Here is a 16,931-nt window from a genome sequence, read left to right on the forward strand (position 1 = left end):
TTGCCTCAGGTCCATCTACATTCAGTCAGTTTTTGCCTCGGGACCCCTAGTTTCTGTGAGATTTTGTGTCAGGGCTGCGAGGATTCTGTCAGATTTTGCCTCAGGACCAAAAGGTTTGTTTATGAAACATATAACTCAGGATGCCCTAGTTACTGTCAGATTTAGGCTCAGGAACTCACGTTTGTGTCAGGTTTACCTCAGGAGGTACTAGTTTTCCTCATATTTTTGCGTCAGAAAGACTGTCTTTCTGTAAGATTTTTACCTCAGAAGTGTCTTCTTTCTGTCAGATTTTACCTCAGGAGATCCTTCTTTCTGTCAGATTTTGCCTCCAAACCCTCTGGTTTCTCTCAGATTTTTGCCTCAGAACCCCCGAGTTTTGCCCAGATTTTGCCTCAGAAACCTCTCCTTTCTTTCAGATTTTACCTTTTAATTTAAGCTTTGTTTAAAAAGCATAATTAAGGAACGAATCGCCAGTCCAGGATCGGTGCATGATACAGGATGTCCGGGGCTGGTGCACTGGGTTGACCCAGAGGGATGGGATGCGGAGGGAGGTGGGAGGGGGTTCAGGATGGGGAACACATGTACACCCGTGGTGGATTCAAGTCAATGTATGGCAAAACCAATACAATGTTGTAAAGTAAAATAAATTAATTAATTAATTAAAAACTTTTAAAAAAAGAATTTAAGGTGAAAGTACTTGGAGAAAATTCTCTGGAGCTGCTACACTGTTAAACAGAAAATTAAACAGTGGAAAAGATCCTATTCAAAATTACGACTAGGTAAGAACATACTCCAAATCCTTTTTTTTTTTTTAACATGGATGAAACTGAATTTCACATTACACTCAATTTACTGCAATGAATATGTTTAGTAACACTGGTAAAACAGTTTTTATCTGTAAATATCTGTATTTATTATATGATGCATCATTAAAGGAAAGCAGCTGTGAATGTTCATTGGAAGGGCTGACGCTGAAGCTGAAGCTCCAATACTCCGGCCACCTGATGGGAAGAGTCAAGTCACTGGAAAAGACCCTGATGCTGGGAAAGACTGAGGGCAGGAGGAGAAGGAGGCTGCTGAAGATGAGATGGCTAGATAGCATCACGGACTCTTTGGACATGAGTTGGAGCAAGCTCCGGGAGATGGTGAGTGACAGGGAAGCCTGGTGTGCTCGAGTCCACGGGTATCGACAGGGAAGCCTGGTGTGCTCGAGTCCACGGGTATCGACAGGGAAGCCTGGTGTGCTCGAGTCCACGGGTATCGACAGGGAAGCCTGGTGTGCTCGAGTCCACGGGTATCGACAGGGAAGCCTGGTGTGCTCGAGTCCACGGGTATCGACAGGGAAGCCTGGTGTGCTCGAGTCCACGGGTATCGACAGGGAAGCCTGGTGTGCTCGAGTCCACGGGTATCGACAGGGAAGCCTGGTGTGCTCGAGTCCACGGGTATCGCCAAGAGTCAGACGTGACTCAGTGACTGAACGGCAACAAGGCCTTAAAGGCGAGGACTTAGCTACTCTCCCAGCAGGATGAAGAAAACCCAAGGAAAACAGACACGACTGTACTATCTGATGCTATCATATTTGCAGCGTGTTTTGAAAAGCAATATAACTTAAATACTCTTTTCCCATAACATTTATACAATCTCGTGCAGCTACTTAAATATGACAAAAATCACTTTCCTCATGTGGAAACAGAGCTGAGACTACTTGCCTCTTCTAAGTTTTGCAAAGTGTTTTAAAAACACATATCTACACTATCATAGCGTTACTGTAGCTGTGTGTCTTCTCTGCCTATTTTGAGAATTTTCATAGTCTCCATGATGCAAAACAAGAACAAGAAACTTGCCAAATTCATGTAAGCTCGGATACAAAAGCAGTGTCTCTGGGTTCAGGATCTGGATGAAGACATTTCTAACAACACTGTGAAAGTAAAAACAGTGACATTGAAAGGGCTGCTTCTAATAATTTTTTGTGGAAGGTATCATCGAGATTCTTGTGTCTCGGCAGAAGGCCCTCTCGATCTGTCTTCTTCCTTGAACAAGGACACAATCATAGGAAAAAAAAAAAAAACTTCTGGGCATACACACTGAGGAAACCAGATCTGAAAGACACACGTGCACCCCAATGTTCATCGCAGCACTGTTTATAATAGCCAGGACATGGAAGCAACCTAGATGCCCATCAGCAGACAAATGGATAAGGAAGCTGTGGTACATATACACCATGGAATATCACTCAGCCATTAAAAAGAATTCATTTGAATCAGTTCTAATGAGATGGATGCAACTGGAGCCCATTATACAGAGTGAAGTAAGCCAGAAATATAAAGACCAATACAGTATACTAATGCATATATGTGGAATTTAGAAAGATGGTAACGATAACCCTATATGCAAAACAGAAAAAGAGACACAGATGTACAGAACAGACTTTTGGACTCTGTGGGAGAAGGCGAGGGTGGGATGTTTTGAGAGAACAGCATCGAAACATGTATATTATCTAGGGTGAAACAGATCACCAGCCCAGGTTGGATGCATGAGACAAGTGCTCTGGGCCTGGTGCACTGGGAAGACCCAGAGGGATCGGGTGGAGAGGGAGGTGGGAGGGGGGATCGGGATGGGGAATACATGTAACTCCATGGCTGATTCATGTCAATGTATGACAAAACCCACTGCAATGTTGTGAAGTAATTAGCCTCCAACTAATAAAAATAAATGGGGGGGGGGGGAAAAAGGTAAAATGAATGCTCCATAGTTTCACGGGTATGCGGATCTGCTTTTGTTTCAGCATGCTGCTGGATGAGACTTGAGGAAAGATGTAAAATCTGAGGATTTAAAAGGAACATGACAGAGGGCATCGTGTCTGACCCCCAGAGGACTGAACGGGCCAGCTGAGCGCGCTGCGGTAACCGCGTGTTGCTGGTGGGTAAGAAGCAGCCCCTCTCTGCTCACCACGCAGCGGACACGATGTCGTCTGCCCTGTCGCAGCCACAGAAGGGGAAGGTCCCACAGCAGGGCTGCAGCCACGGTTTCCAGAGGCTGTTGAACGTGGACAGCTGCTGGGGGACCGGCGTGAGCGTCCCACGGTGCCGCCTCACGGCCGCTTCGACCTTCTTCACCACGGAGTCAAACGAGGCTTCGTTGTCGGGGTTGAGAGGCCTCGACTCGGAAGGGTCTCTCGAGATGTCGAAGAGCAGAGGAGGGTCGTGGTAGGTGACATCGCCCGAACACGGACAGGCTCCACTCCCGTAGCAGGCGCCCGCCCCCTCAGGGAAGAACTTGGGCGTCACGAAATGCACCTTCCACACGGTTGCACCTGGAAGACAGAGCCCCCCTGGGATGCTGCCTTTGTTATTATTTTAGGATTTTTTTTTCATTAATGATCAATAGCTAGTGGCAAGCTGCTATATAGCATAGGGAGCTCAGCTCGGGGCTCTGTGATGACCTAAGGAAGGAGGAAGGCTTAAGAGGGAGGAGACATATGTAAACATACAGTTGATTCACTTGTACAGCAGAAACTAACATAAAATTACAAAGCAATTATGCTCCAATAAAATTACATATATTTATAGCAAATGCTTTTGCTAATAACTGAAAATCTTCTGCACACAGAATTAAATTAGCAGGGTTGTATTTCTTCGATTGCAAGAACGATGCACAATTTCATGGGCAACTTGAAGACTTTTTTTTATGTCACCCTGGGAGCCTTGGGAGACAATAGTTATGACCTGAACGGCTGATTTCATCATAGAAATGATCATTCAAACTAACTCAGTTCGACCTGGCATGGGCAAATGCAAAAGCTTCTAAGGCTAAATACCATTTGCAGATCTTAAATTGGCAAAAGTCATTTGGCAAGATCAGTCCTTCCTTATTCTTTCTTCTTTCCTTCTCCCTTTCTTTCTCTCTCTCTCTCTTCCTTCCTTACTTTTTTCCTCCCTGTCTCCTTCCCTCCTCTTTCTCCGTCTTCCCTTCCTCTTTTTCTTCTTTTCTATCATCTATCCATGCAACTGTCTATTCTATCATACATCTATATATCTACCTATTTGTCTGTCACTATCTCCTCTCCTTCCCTTCCTCTTCCCTACTCCCTCCCTTCTCTGCTTTCATTCTCTCTCTCTCTCTTTCTGCCTTTCATGTCATTGCTTGGCAATTCCATTTCCAGAGGTCGGTTTCAAACAGAAAACATACCCACAACCCAATCTCTGTTCAACCAGACTTCTACAGAAGCCCTCTGCTAGGCTCTTGTGGAAAAGCTATGCTTTTCAAATTACATTAGACTAAATCCCCCGGCTGACTCCTTCACCCCTTTTGCTATTCTCTCTACTTCCCGGGTGGAGCGTAAATGTGATGTCTGGAGGAACAGCAGCCATTTTGCAGCCGTGGGGTCAGAAACATGAGCATGGAAGCTGACATGACAGAAGCGGTTTAATGGGAACAGAAAAAACTAGCACGGGTCCCTGATAATGGCCTTGGACACTGTATCAGCCCTCTGCTCCCAATTTCTAGAATCCTTATTAAGAAAAAATGAGTCAAATTCTACTTGTTTAACCCGTCGCTGGTTAAATTTGGGAGGCTTTTATTCCTCAGGGGCAGAGGGTGTTTCCTCTTATTCCTTACCACTGAACTAACTCTAACTGAAACATACTCTAAAAGGAAGAAATTCCTCTTTGTTTTTATTTTACATGGAAGACTCATCCACACTGATAAAAAGAACAGATCACACCACGAAGGATGGCTCATAGGTGCGAACACCAACATCTTTTCAGCCAATCGCCAAATCCAGTAAAAAAATTCTGGAATGTCTCCGAAAGAGCTTCTTTTTTCACAGATGTGAGGAAATCGATGCCGTTTGTCCACTCGTGTCTGTTTGCCTGAATTTACCAGGGTAAACGTGGACCTCGGGCAACGACTCAGAAGGTGGCAGTTGGTGACTGATGTCTGGGTTAGACGGAAGACGTTAGATTTCGTTGCTGATTATCTCAGGGGTCCTCTGTTACGGGAATTCCTATTCTGTCTCTGCCTGGCCTTCTTTCTCCCGTTGTCATAATTATGCACCAGAGCTCAGGGACACAGACGCACAGACATCCCTCTAAAATCCTGCTGTGATTTCTACCATAAGGAGCAGCTGTGTTTAGGTCACTTTCTGCAGGACGTGGAACCACCGTGACAAGGGGTTACTCACTGCAGAGAGGGTGCCCTCCCCTAGGAGATGAAAGAGAGAAGGAGGTGTCCTGGCCGTGTCCCCACGCGTCGGCCCCCCTGAAATACTCACAGTCCTTCTGATACCACCTGGCCGTGTGCAGGGAGGCCCCGCAGTAGTGGAACAAGAACTCGTGCTCCGAGCGGGAGACCCGGCCTTCCAAGAGCGGCATGAGGTTCCGGCCGTCAATCACTCTGCGGAGAGAAGGCATGACCGCAGCAGGCGGTGAGGGACGCGTGGCCGAGTCTCCGCGTTTTTACGACAGAAGCGGAGGCGCAAGAGACAGAGAAGCAAGCAGAAGACCAAGAAAAAGAAGCGGAAGGTGGAAGGCCAGGGACGAAGGGCCGGAAGGGGAGGCGGAGGAGCAGGGAGGGGCGGAGAAGGACAAGGAAGCGCCCGTTGAAAACTCAACACGCATTTGCACTTATTTCTAAGCTCGCTTTGACATTTGCGAGCTTAGTGCTTAGCTATTTGCACTCGTGGTCAGAGCTATGGTTTTTCCACTGGTCATGTATGGATGTGAGAGTTGGACTATAAAGAAGGCTGAGCGCCGAAGAATGGATGCTTTTGAACTGTGGTGTTGGAGAAGACTCTCGACACTCCCTGGGACTGCAAGGAGATCCAACCAGCCCATCCTAAAGGAAATCGGTCCTGAATATTCACTGGAAGGACTGAGGCTGAAGCTGCAGCTCCAGTACTTTGACCACTGATGCGAAGAGCTGATTCATTGGGAAAGACCCTGATGCTGGGGAAGATTAAAGGCGGGAGGAGAAGGGGATGGCAGAGGATGAGAAGGTTGGATGGCATCACTGACTCAATAGACATGAGTTTCAGCAAGCTCCAGGAGATGGTGAAGGACAGGGAAGCCTGGTGAGCTACAGTCCATGCGGTCGCAACACAACTGAATGACTGCACAACAACACTCATTTGATTCCACAGAAACTCAGTGTGGAATGAACAGACAGCCCCACTGATGAATCATTGCTATTGTTCAGTCACTGAGTCGTGTCTCTTTGCGACCCCATGGAATGCATCCCACCAGGCTCCCCTGTGCTCCAATATCTCCTAGAGTTTGCTCAGATTCATGCACATTGGGTAGATACTCCTACTTCATTTATTAATTTTTAAAAACCCATAGAGAAATGCAGCAGCATTCATCACTTATAGGTTGACATGTACCTACTTTTACTTGGGAATTCACTTAGCAAATATTTACTTAATGGTCTAGATGCTGCAGGGCTTCCCTGCTGGCTCAGATGGTAAAGAATCTGCCTGCAATGCGGGAGACCTGGGTTCCATCCCTGGGTCGGGAAGACCTCCTAGAGGAGGAAATGGCAACCCACCCCCAGTATTCTGCCTGGAGAATCCCCATGGACACAGGAGCCTGGAGGCTCCCTTGATAAAGGGCAAGCACGCTTTCGTACCTGCCCGGTGGTAGAATGCCTCCTCCAATGTAAGACAGCGTCGGGAAAATGTCCATGAGGCTTGTAGGTTCGTCAATGACCTTCCCCGCCTCCAGGACTGTTGGCCACCGGAAAATTCCAGGCACCCGGATGCCTCCTTCCCATCCGCCCATGCCTCTGCCTCCTGAAACCAAAGATGAAAAACCGAGGGGGATTCAACCCCACGGACTCATTCTCTGTGTATCTTAAAATTGCCACGGCCACGCCAGTGACAAGCTGGAATCAAGATCGCCGGGAGAAGATATCAATAACCTCGGATACGCAGATGACACCACCCTTACGGCAGAAAGCAAAGAGGAACTAAAGAGCATCTTGATGCAAGTGAAAGAGGAGAGTGGGAAACGCTGGCTTAAAACTCGACATTCAGAAAACACTTGGGCTGTGTTCCCAAACCCAGTTCAGTTCTGAATCTCAGCATCTCTTCAACATCCAGTCTCCAGGCTCCGAAATCTCTCCGCTTCTAAGAGATTTAACCTACGGAGCATTCCTCTATTTTGCGACCCCATGGACAGTAGCCCGCCAGGCTCCTCTGTCCATGGAATTCTCCAGGCAAGAATACAGCAGTGGGTTGCCAGGCCCTTCTCGCAAAGAGCTGGATATGACGTAGCCACTGAACAACAAAAACAAACCAATAAAATATATTCACAGAGAGATACAAAGAACACTGAGGCCAAGCTCTTGCTTTCAAGACTTGAAAACTCCAGCTGTGCACTTCTAGCATCTAGGACAAATGCAATTCAGTTCAGTTCAGTTGCTCAGTCGTGTCCGACTCTTTGCAACCCCATGAATCGCAGCACGCCAGGCCTCCCTGTCCATCACCAACTCCCTGGAGGAGCGAATGGCAACCCACTCCAGTATTCTTGCCTAGAGAATCACATGGACAGAGGAGCCTTGGTGGGCTACCGTTCCTGGGGTCGCAAAGAGAGGAAGGCTCCATAGATTAAATCTCTTAGAAGCGGAGAGATTTCAGAGCGTGGGGGACTGGGTGTTGCAGAGATGCTGAGACTCAAGGGTCAGAGACGACGGAAGTGACCGAGCTTGTAGGCACTAAGCCAGGCTTGTCCCACCCCGGCGCCGCACAGGGCCCACGCCCACCCGCGCACGCGTCACCTTTGTAGCGCCCGTTCCAGCCGCCCAGCTGCCCGCTGCGGTCCTGTGCCTCCAGGCGGCCCCCGTTGTCCGAGGTGAAGTAGACCAGCGTGTGGTTGGCCAGGAGCTCCCGGTCCAGGGCCTCCAGGACCTTCCCTGGTGGAGGCGGGAGATGGACGCTGTCACGTTTCAGAGTGGACTGAGGGTCTTCTGGCGCATGTCTAGTATTGCGCGTGTAAGGCTATGTGGTTTATTGTAACCATATAACATGTTTGCATGTAATGCTATAAATGTTATCCTACTTTCTGTTGTATAATATGCACTATATCACCATTGTAGACACTACACATAGAGAAGGAAATGGCAACCCACTCCAGGATTCTTGCCTGGAGAATCCCATGGACAGAGGAGCCTGGCAGGCTACAGTCCATGGGGTCGCAGAGAGTCGGACACGACTGAGCGACTAACACACACATATATACACAGGATATATATACTATGTGTAATATAGATCTGTAATAGATACTATTCATAATATACCATATATATGTAATAGACCATTATGCATGATATAATATATATACCATATATATACATAATATACCATATATATGATATATATGTTTGTAATATACCATATATATGTAATGTACCATCATATGTAATATACCATATATGCCATATTATATATGTAATATACCATATATATCATATGTATGATATATATATTTGTAATATACCATATATATGATACAGCATATGATATATATAATTACTTATTAAATATTCATGATATTTATGAAACATAAAATGGATTTATGCTAAATATGTATTTAATACAAATGTATAAGAAGATGATATGTATTATTATATAATAAGTGTGGTGGTGGTGGTTTAGCTGCTAAGTGGTGTCTGACTTCTGTGACCCCAAGGACTGTACCCTGGCAGGCTTCTTGTCAATGGGATTCTCCAGATAAGAACACTGGAGTGGGTTGCCATTTCCTTCTCCAGGGGATCTTCCCAACCCAGGAATCGAACCCAGGTCTCCTGCATTGCAGGCAGATTCTTTACCGACTGAGCTATGAGGGAAGCCCTATAAGAGTATAAAAGGTTTATATGTTATAGCATGTTAAATCACCAATGATAAGCAATGTATGATGAAGGCTGTAATATATAAAAATTTAATGTTTAAATGTAAATATATACTCTATATAAATATATAATAATATAGCATATATAACTTTACTATGTAATAAATATAAGACATTTTATATTTCATAATGCACTAAATTAATTATTGTAATGACTTGTAATATGGAATTCTCCAGGCAAGAATACTGCAGTGGGTAGCCATTTCCTTCTCCAGGGGATCTTCCCGACCCAGGGATCAACCTGGGTCTCCTGAATTGCAGGTGGATTCTTTACCATCTGAACCACCAACGAAGCCCCCAATAAACCATATAGATGGTTTGTAATATATTGTTTATGCGTAAATATATTTATATAATTATGCTGTATAATTTTGATAATATTCTGAGCATTATATACTATGTTATATATTATATATAGGGCTTCCCTGGTGGCTCAGTGGTAAAGAATCCACCTGCCAATGCAGGAGACTCAGGTTTGATCCCTGGGTCAAGAAGATTCCCTGGAGAAGGAAATGGCAACCCACTCCAGTATTCTTGCCTGGAGAATCCCATGGACCAAGGAGCCTGGTGGGCTGTGGTCCACGGGGTCACAAAGAGTCAGACATGCCTGAGCACAGGCAAGAGATATGAGACAAGATAGTATATAATACATGAACATAAGCATTATATCTTTATTCTCAGCATCAGGGTCTCTTCCAGTGAGTCAGGTCTACAGCACAACGTTATTTGTCCCCCGAATGAGTTTTTCGGGAAAGTGGTTCTCTTTAAAAGACCAGAGAACCTGTATTTCTTAAATCATGGCTCTTCCCTTGGAAAATTTCACTGCATCTAGAGTCTGCTTCGCATGTAATTCAGCACAACAGATACGCATCCATTTCCCAAAACATGCAGGGGGTTGTACCTTATTTGATGCCGTTCATGGAGACTCGCTTCCCTCTAGTCTGTAAGTAAGATGCTTCAAAACCAGAGAGTGATCACCTACCCACCATCCAATCCATCTCTTCTACGTTGTCGCCATACAAGCCGAATTTACTGTGCCCGACGAATCTCTCCTTGGTGATCAGAGGCGTGTGGACATGCAGAAAGGAGATGAAGAGCAGGAATGGTCCACGCTTATACCTAAGGGGGTGTACAGATAAGAAACTGGATTGATTAAATAGAGTAATTATTATTTTTTTAAGGGAGCTAAAGATATTTCTTTCCCTTTTCAGTGTTCAAATTTTGCAGGACATTTAACACTTGGGCTTCCCTGGTGGTCCAGTGGTATAAAGAAGCGTTAGTCACTTGGTCCTGTCTGACTCTTTGCGACCCCATGGACTGTAGCCCACCAGTCTCCTCTGTCCGTGGGATTCTCCAGGCAAGAATACTGGAGTGGGTCACCATGCCATCTTACAGGGGATTTTCCCGACCCAGCGATCAAACTTGGGTGTCTTACCTTGGCAGGCAGATGCTTTACCAATTAAGCGCCACCTGGGAAGCCCACCCACATTAACAATGAAAACCCAGCACAGCGTCAAAGAAATCAATACAATTTTTTTTAATGCATCTATTTTAAAAAAAAAGAAAGTTAACACTTATTTATTTTAAGGAGAGAATTTAGTGTATCACAAATAACACACACACACGCGCGCAAAGCGCTTATCACCAAGTGGTACCCAACTTCTCTGGGGAAAAAAAAAATCGCGAGTCTCTGACTCGGGTGGCGGGGTGGTGGTGGTGGGGGCGGTGATGGGGTAGGGGGTGGGCGTCGAGCCAGACAGAGCCGGGGTACCTGTCGATGAAGGCCAGCGCCTCCTTGAGCATCAGCGAGGTGAGCCTCTCCAGTCGGACCGGCTGCTGTAGGATCTCGTGGTCCCGCATGAGCACGCAGTTCCAGCGGCGCGTGAGCCCGTAGCTGGAGAACCAGGACGCGAAGAACAGGAGGGCCAACAGGGCGAAGGCCAGGGTCACCGGCCAGGGCACCGGGAACCAGCGGGCGCAGGTGGGGACCAGCAGGAGCAGGGGGATGAGCGCCAGCACCACCGTGGTCGCCCAGAGCCGCACCCTCAGCCGGCGGTGCAGCTCGGGCGCGTGGAACGCCTGGCAGTCGCTCCGGAGCTCCAGCGGCATCCCGTAGAAGTAGTCGAAGCCGTGGTTGAGCGGGTGGAAGCAGTGGTCGTCGCGGGACGCACAGCTCAGACCCTGGTGCCACTTTCCTGGGAGGGGGAGGAGACGCGGAGACGTTGCCATGGCAACAGCAGCATCCATCCCCTTCAAGGAGGGGCGTCGCCCTCAGCATAAAGTTCCGGCGGCGGACACGTGGACGCCCAGGGTGGAGTCATCCCAACAAAAGGGAAGAACCTCCGCAATATTGTAATTAAATTATTATTAAAGTTATATATATTATAATTAAATTATTTCTTTTAATTGGCAATTAAAAGAAATAATTTAATTTAAAAAAAGGAAGTTACGGTGGAGGTAGCATCTTCTTGTGTTCCGTGCGACCGTGGTCAGCTGTGTCCGACTCGTTGCGACCCCCGTGGGCTGTAGCCCCACCAGGCTCCTCTGTCCATGGAGATTCTCCAGGCAAGAATCCTGGAGCGGGCTGCCGTTGCCCCCTCCAGGGGATCTTCCCCAACCGAGGGATCGAACCCCGAGTCTCCTGCATTGGCAGGAAGATTCTTTACCCCGGAGTCACCAGGGAAGCCTTTACTACCAGGGAGAAGATTCATCATCTAGATTTATTCATCAGTCTGACATCTCATTCATTACTTGGTTACGACAGACGTGAATTTGAACTCAGATCTGGAGGTGCCCTAGAGTGTTCCTGAAAGATGCTTTAGAAAACTCCATTCACGGGATGCTACCGAAGAATTTCACAGGAATAAACTACCTCTTGGTCATTTATGGAGGATGCAAAGTCATTCCTTTTTTTTAAAGAACATCTCTGATGACTTAATAGTCTTACAATTCACACTGAGAATCCTAAAAGCACTGGCTATACCAAGCAAGCAGGCTTCGCTGGGGGCTCAGATGGTAAAGAATCCGCCTGCAAGGCGAGACACCTGGGTTTGATCCCTGGGTCGGAAAGATCCCCTGGAAGAGGAAATGGCAACCAGCTCCAGTGTTCTTGCCTGGAGAATCCCATGGACAGAGGAACCTGGCGGGCTACAGTCCACGGGGTCGCAAAGAGTCGGACACGACTGACCAACTCACACACACACACATACCCCAAGCAAGCAGCCTCTCTCCTAATTCTTGAATCACAGAGTCTCATCTTAGAGGAATCACTCATCAGACCAGAATTCTTCAGGATGAAGTTCCTTGGGGGGCATGCTGTCTCACTGAGGGTACAGAATGTCAGGCCACCTAAGTCAACAGACCAAGTATTGCCTGAATTTGCATCACCACTCCAGCCTTTGGTTCTCAAGTTCAAGGGGACACCCTTAAACATCACTACCCGTGTTATCACAGGAGTAGCACCCTTTCTATAAAGTATTCCGCTTCAGGAGCAACGAACGATCAGCATACTTACCTTGCCTTCTTGAGATCCTTGGCACACTTGGGTCTCAATACGGAAGGCCCTTAAAATTGTGTCTTAAATTCCTTTCCCATCGTGTATCATGTCAAAGAGACGTCAGCTACCGTGTGCTCGGCCAACCTCCCTGAGAGGGATGACCACTGGGAAAGGGAACCCGAACCAGCACGTCTTCATGGTCACGGCCCATACCTATGAGTCCCGTGCGGTAACCTCGATGCTGGAGGAGCTTGGCGAACGTCGTCTCGTTGGGGGGCAGCCCGCCCGACCCTCCGAGCCAGACCACGTCACGATTCAGGTTGGAGGAGGACGCCATTCCTGCGTTCACAGAAGCGGACAGCGGGTGAGGACCGCGGTCTCGTCGTGGCGACCCCACGGACTGCAGCCCGCGTCTCCCGCCAGGCGGATTCTTTACCCACTGAGCCACCGGGGAAGCCCCCCAGTTCCAAACTCATGATGCAAAAAAATAATATTTGAGCTGGGATCATGACCCTCAACTTGCTTAAGTCTACATGTTGAAACTGTGATGGGGGAGGCAGGGCAGGGACGTGAGGCAGGGAAGAGTAGGAACTCAGCAAAAGGAATCCATCCTTTCCTTTCCATTTTCTCTGCAGACTTTCTTCTCCACTGGTCCTTCTCATGTTCCAATCTCGTCCCCAGAGACTGGACACATCTCCTCTCCTGAGAACTATGAAAACCCACTTTTCTTTAAAAAAAAAAATCTCCGCCAGCTTTCAGAGACAAGGAGTCTCCTGGGGGGTCTTACTACGAGTTTCTGGAAAAGGGCACGTTCCAGGTCGCCTGGGACTTGCACACCAGGGGATCAAACCATGTCGCCAGATGCACACAGGTAAGTAGGCTTGGCGGCCCCTGGGCAAGACACACACCTCTTTCAGATGTCCAGCTCCAGCCACACAACTCCCATGTGAATTTAGATTTTTAACATTTCCAAGTGACCTTTGGAGAGTTTGCATGAAGAGTTGCAGGAGACCTCCCTAGCGGCCCAGTGGCTAAGACTCCATGTTTCCCCCATGCGGGGAGCGGGAGGGAGGGTCACGGGTTCGACCCTTGGTCAGGGAACTGGATCCCACGGGACAGAACTAACAGTTCACACGTCGCAATGAAAAGACCCCGCATGCCGCAGGGAAGATGCAAGATCCCGCTTGCTGCCTCTAAGACCTGGAGCAATCAAACGCTAAACAAATAAAGACCATTTTTTTTAAAAAGACCTGCAGCTGTCCGTTTCCCGTGCCCCACCTGATCTGACGGGGTAGCGGCCGGTCAGGAAGGCGGCCCTGCTTGGGGTACACATAGAGGCGGCCGCCAGGTGCTGGGTGAGCCTCACGCCCTCACTGGCCAGCCGGTCGATGTTCGGCGTGCTGCAGACAGACGGAGAAGTCGGCAGGTGAGTTTGTGAATCCCCCCCCACCGCCCAAAGCGAGCAAGATTCATAAGGCATCCTGTCTGGGAAGTCAACACGACTGTTTCCAGTCCACCTGAAAGACGTCCGTTTTTTACACATCAATCTACCGATCTACTCCATCCCTACGTAGACACAGATGGGAACCAGAGGGCCAAGCCACGTGTCTCCAGGCAAGATGATGACAATCCATCACAGAGCATCGTCAGATATAACCAGGTCAAAAGCGAAAGTGCGTTAGCGGCTCAGTCGTGTCCGACTCTTTGCGACCCCGTGGACTGTAGCCCACCAGGCTCCTCTGTCCGTGGGATTCTCCAGGCAAGAACACTGGAGTGGGTTGCCATGCCCTCCTCCAGGGGATCTTCCCGACTCAGGGATCGAACCCGGGTCTCCTGCATGGGCAGGTGGGTTCTTTACCATTAGCGCCCACCCAGGAAGCCCCACACGAAGCTGCCGGTGAAGCCAAACGCTCTCCTGATGGTTTGCAGCTTTCATAAGACAAAGCCTTCTGCTGTTCTGTTTGAAAACTGCTCCCTAAAAGTCATTCTCCTCCAAGACAAGAGACATGGCTGGCGGGGCACTACCATCCACAGGGAGTTTCCCCCTTTATTTTTATTTTTTTGCCTTTTCTGTTCCTTTCATTTATTGATTTATTGATGGTATCTCTACCTCAGTGAGTTGTTACCGTAGCAGCATAAATCTCCCACCCCAAGGTCGTCCGCCATGAACAGGACAATGTTGGGTCTCGAGTTCCTGGTGATGAACGTTCCTTGAAGGCTCCCAAAGAAGCACCACAGGGATGCTGGCAGCCAGCAGCGCCTGGAAGGCGGGGAAAAGAAAAAAGAAAAAAAGAAAAAACTCAAACAGAAGCAGTTGATGGGGAGGGTGGCGGGAGGGGGGTTCAGGATGGGGAACACATGTCCACCCATGGCTGATTCATCTCCATGTATGGCAAAAACCACTACAGTATTGTAAAGTAATTAGCCTCCAAACCACCCAGAAACCATCAGTTTCATTTCTCTTTGTAGGCAACTTAAAAGAGGAAGTGAGGCTTCCCCAGTGGTTCAGCGGTAGAGAAATCCACCCGTAACGTAGGAGACGCTGGAGATGTGGGTTCGATCCCTGGGTCGGGAAGATCCCCCTGGAGGAGGAAGTGGCGACCCACTCCAGTGTTCTGACTGGCTTCCCTGGTGGGTCTCAGATGGCAAAGAATCTGCCTCTAGCGCAGAAGACCAGGGTTCAATCCCTACATTAAAAAGATCCCCCAGAGAAGGGAATGGCAATCCAGTGCAGTGGAAGAATCCCATGCACAGAGGAGCCCGGGGCGGGGTGGGTGGGAGTGGGGTTTCAGTGCATGGGGTCTCGGAGTCAGCACGACTGAGCACCCATGCAAAATAGCAATTCATAGGGCGTTCCCTGGCGGCTTACTGGTTAAGATTCCAGGCTTTCACCGCCACGGCCTGGGTTCAACCGCTGGTTGGGGAACTGAGATCCTGCAAGCTGCAAGTGTTGTCAAAAGCTAAATAAATAGGAAATAATGGTATTTCCACAGTGTCCCTGGAGCTGGCTTGCTCAGAAACCACACAAAAACATTTTACGTCATGATTTATGTTAATCAGATCTGTCTGTGTGTGTGCACTCAGTTGTGTCCGACTCTGCGACCCCGTGGACTGTAGCCCACCAGCCTCCTCTGTCCATGGGATTCTCCAGGCAAGAACACTGGAGAGGGTTGCCATGCCCTCCTCCAGGGGATCTTCCCCACCCAGAGATCAAACCCGAGTCTCCTGCATCTTCTGCATTGGCAGGCAAATTCTTTACCACAAACGCCACCTAGGAAGCCCTGAGGTCTCACAGCTTACAAATTACTTTTAAAAGGCTATGACATTAAATTCCTCATGCTTTTTCAACTGCTTTAGTGACAGGAAGCCCTTGAAATAAAAACAGAGGTTAAAAAAAAAGGCCTAACAATTTAAGTTCTTAGCATAAACAAAATGGAAAATCAGAGGTTAAATAGCCGGCTAATCAGGCTTGATTTTCTTTAATGCTCAGCTGTATGTTTTAATACACTTTATAACTTCATCATTTTGGTCTCAGCCACACAGATGGGAAAGCAGAGACTGTACTAACTTCTTGGCTCTGAGCCCAGGAAGAAATGCTGAAAAACTGGTTTTTTCAGGGTGAACTACATGTGTGCACAGAACGTAATTCTTCCTTTTCCTTCACCAGAAAAATATGTCTGCAAAACAAATCAGGTGGGGGAGCTCAGTTGCCAAAAATAACAAGAAGTGCTAGGAATTCTTTTGACGTTTGAAAAATGAAATCTAACACATCCATACATGTTACTAAATTTTGGACTGTGGAATCAGCCATGTGTTCAATTGCTCAGTCGTGGCCAACTGTTTGCAACCCCATGGCCTGCAGTCGCTCCAGGCTCCTCTGTCCATGGGATTCTCCAGGCAAAATTACTGGAGTGGGTTGCCATGCCCTCCTCCAGGAGATCCTCCCGACACAGGCATCGAAGCTGTGCCTCTTACATCCCCCGCATTGGCAGGTATGTTCTTTGCCACCAGCGCCACCTTGGGAAGCCCTGGACCACAGACGACTCTCCTTAAAAATCCTCAGAGGGGTCCACGACTTTTGCCGTTGCGCTGTTTCCATCTCTAGAAGGTCTTGCCTCTCCCCCCGTGAATTCCCAAACACGCAGTCACTCCTACAAAGTCAGCATGGCGCTCGTGGTGGTTTAGTTGCTAAGTCGCATCCAACTCTTTGTGACCCCCGGGGACTGTAGCCCACCAGGCTTCTCTGTCCATGGCGTTTCCCAGGCAAGAAGACTGGAGCTTCCCTGTGGCTCAGGCAGTGAAGCGTCTGCCTGCAATGCGGGAGACCTGGGTTCGATCCCTGGGTCGGGAAGATCCCCTGGAGAAGGGCGTGGCAACCCACTCCAGTCTTCTTGCCTGGAGAATCCCCATGCACAGAGGAGCCTGGCGGGCTACAGTTCATGGGGTCGCAGAGTCGGACACGCCTGACGGACTTCACTTTAACACTGGAGTGGGTTGCCATTTCCTTCTCCAGGGATCAAGCTCACATCTCT

General features: G+C 48.3%; 1 protein-coding gene across 3 annotated transcripts in view; it reads right to left on the reverse strand.

Annotated features, from left to right (window-relative positions):
- Positions 1 to 888: 888 nt before the first annotated feature.
- ARSH (arylsulfatase family member H) overlaps positions 889 to 16,931 on the reverse strand; it is a 49,370-nt gene continuing 33,327 nt past the window's right edge. For 2 of the 3 annotated variants that reach the window (XM_070463820.1, XM_020908821.2), the window contains exons 3-11: positions 14,510 to 14,659; positions 13,678 to 13,799; positions 12,613 to 12,738; positions 10,675 to 11,098; positions 9,886 to 10,022; positions 7,774 to 7,908; positions 6,625 to 6,787; positions 5,273 to 5,394; positions 889 to 3,313 (exon numbers count right to left, since the gene is read on the reverse strand). In XM_070463820.1, coding sequence (XP_070319921.1) covers positions 2,946 to 3,313; positions 5,273 to 5,394; positions 6,625 to 6,787; positions 7,774 to 7,908; positions 9,886 to 10,022; positions 10,675 to 11,098; positions 12,613 to 12,738; positions 13,678 to 13,799; positions 14,510 to 14,659 — 1,747 coding nt within the window. In that variant the 3' untranslated portion in view covers positions 889 to 2,945. The remainder of the gene's footprint in view (positions 3,314 to 5,272; positions 5,395 to 6,624; positions 6,788 to 7,773; positions 7,909 to 9,885; positions 10,023 to 10,674; positions 11,099 to 12,612; positions 12,739 to 13,677; positions 13,800 to 14,509; positions 14,660 to 16,931) is intronic. The other variant, XM_070463821.1, reaches the window with a different exon arrangement.

The sequence above is a fragment of the Odocoileus virginianus genome, unplaced genomic scaffold (genome assembly GCF_023699985.2).
Source record: "Odocoileus virginianus isolate 20LAN1187 ecotype Illinois unplaced genomic scaffold, Ovbor_1.2 Unplaced_Contig_6, whole genome shotgun sequence".
NCBI lineage: Eukaryota > Metazoa > Chordata > Mammalia > Artiodactyla > Cervidae > Odocoileus > Odocoileus virginianus.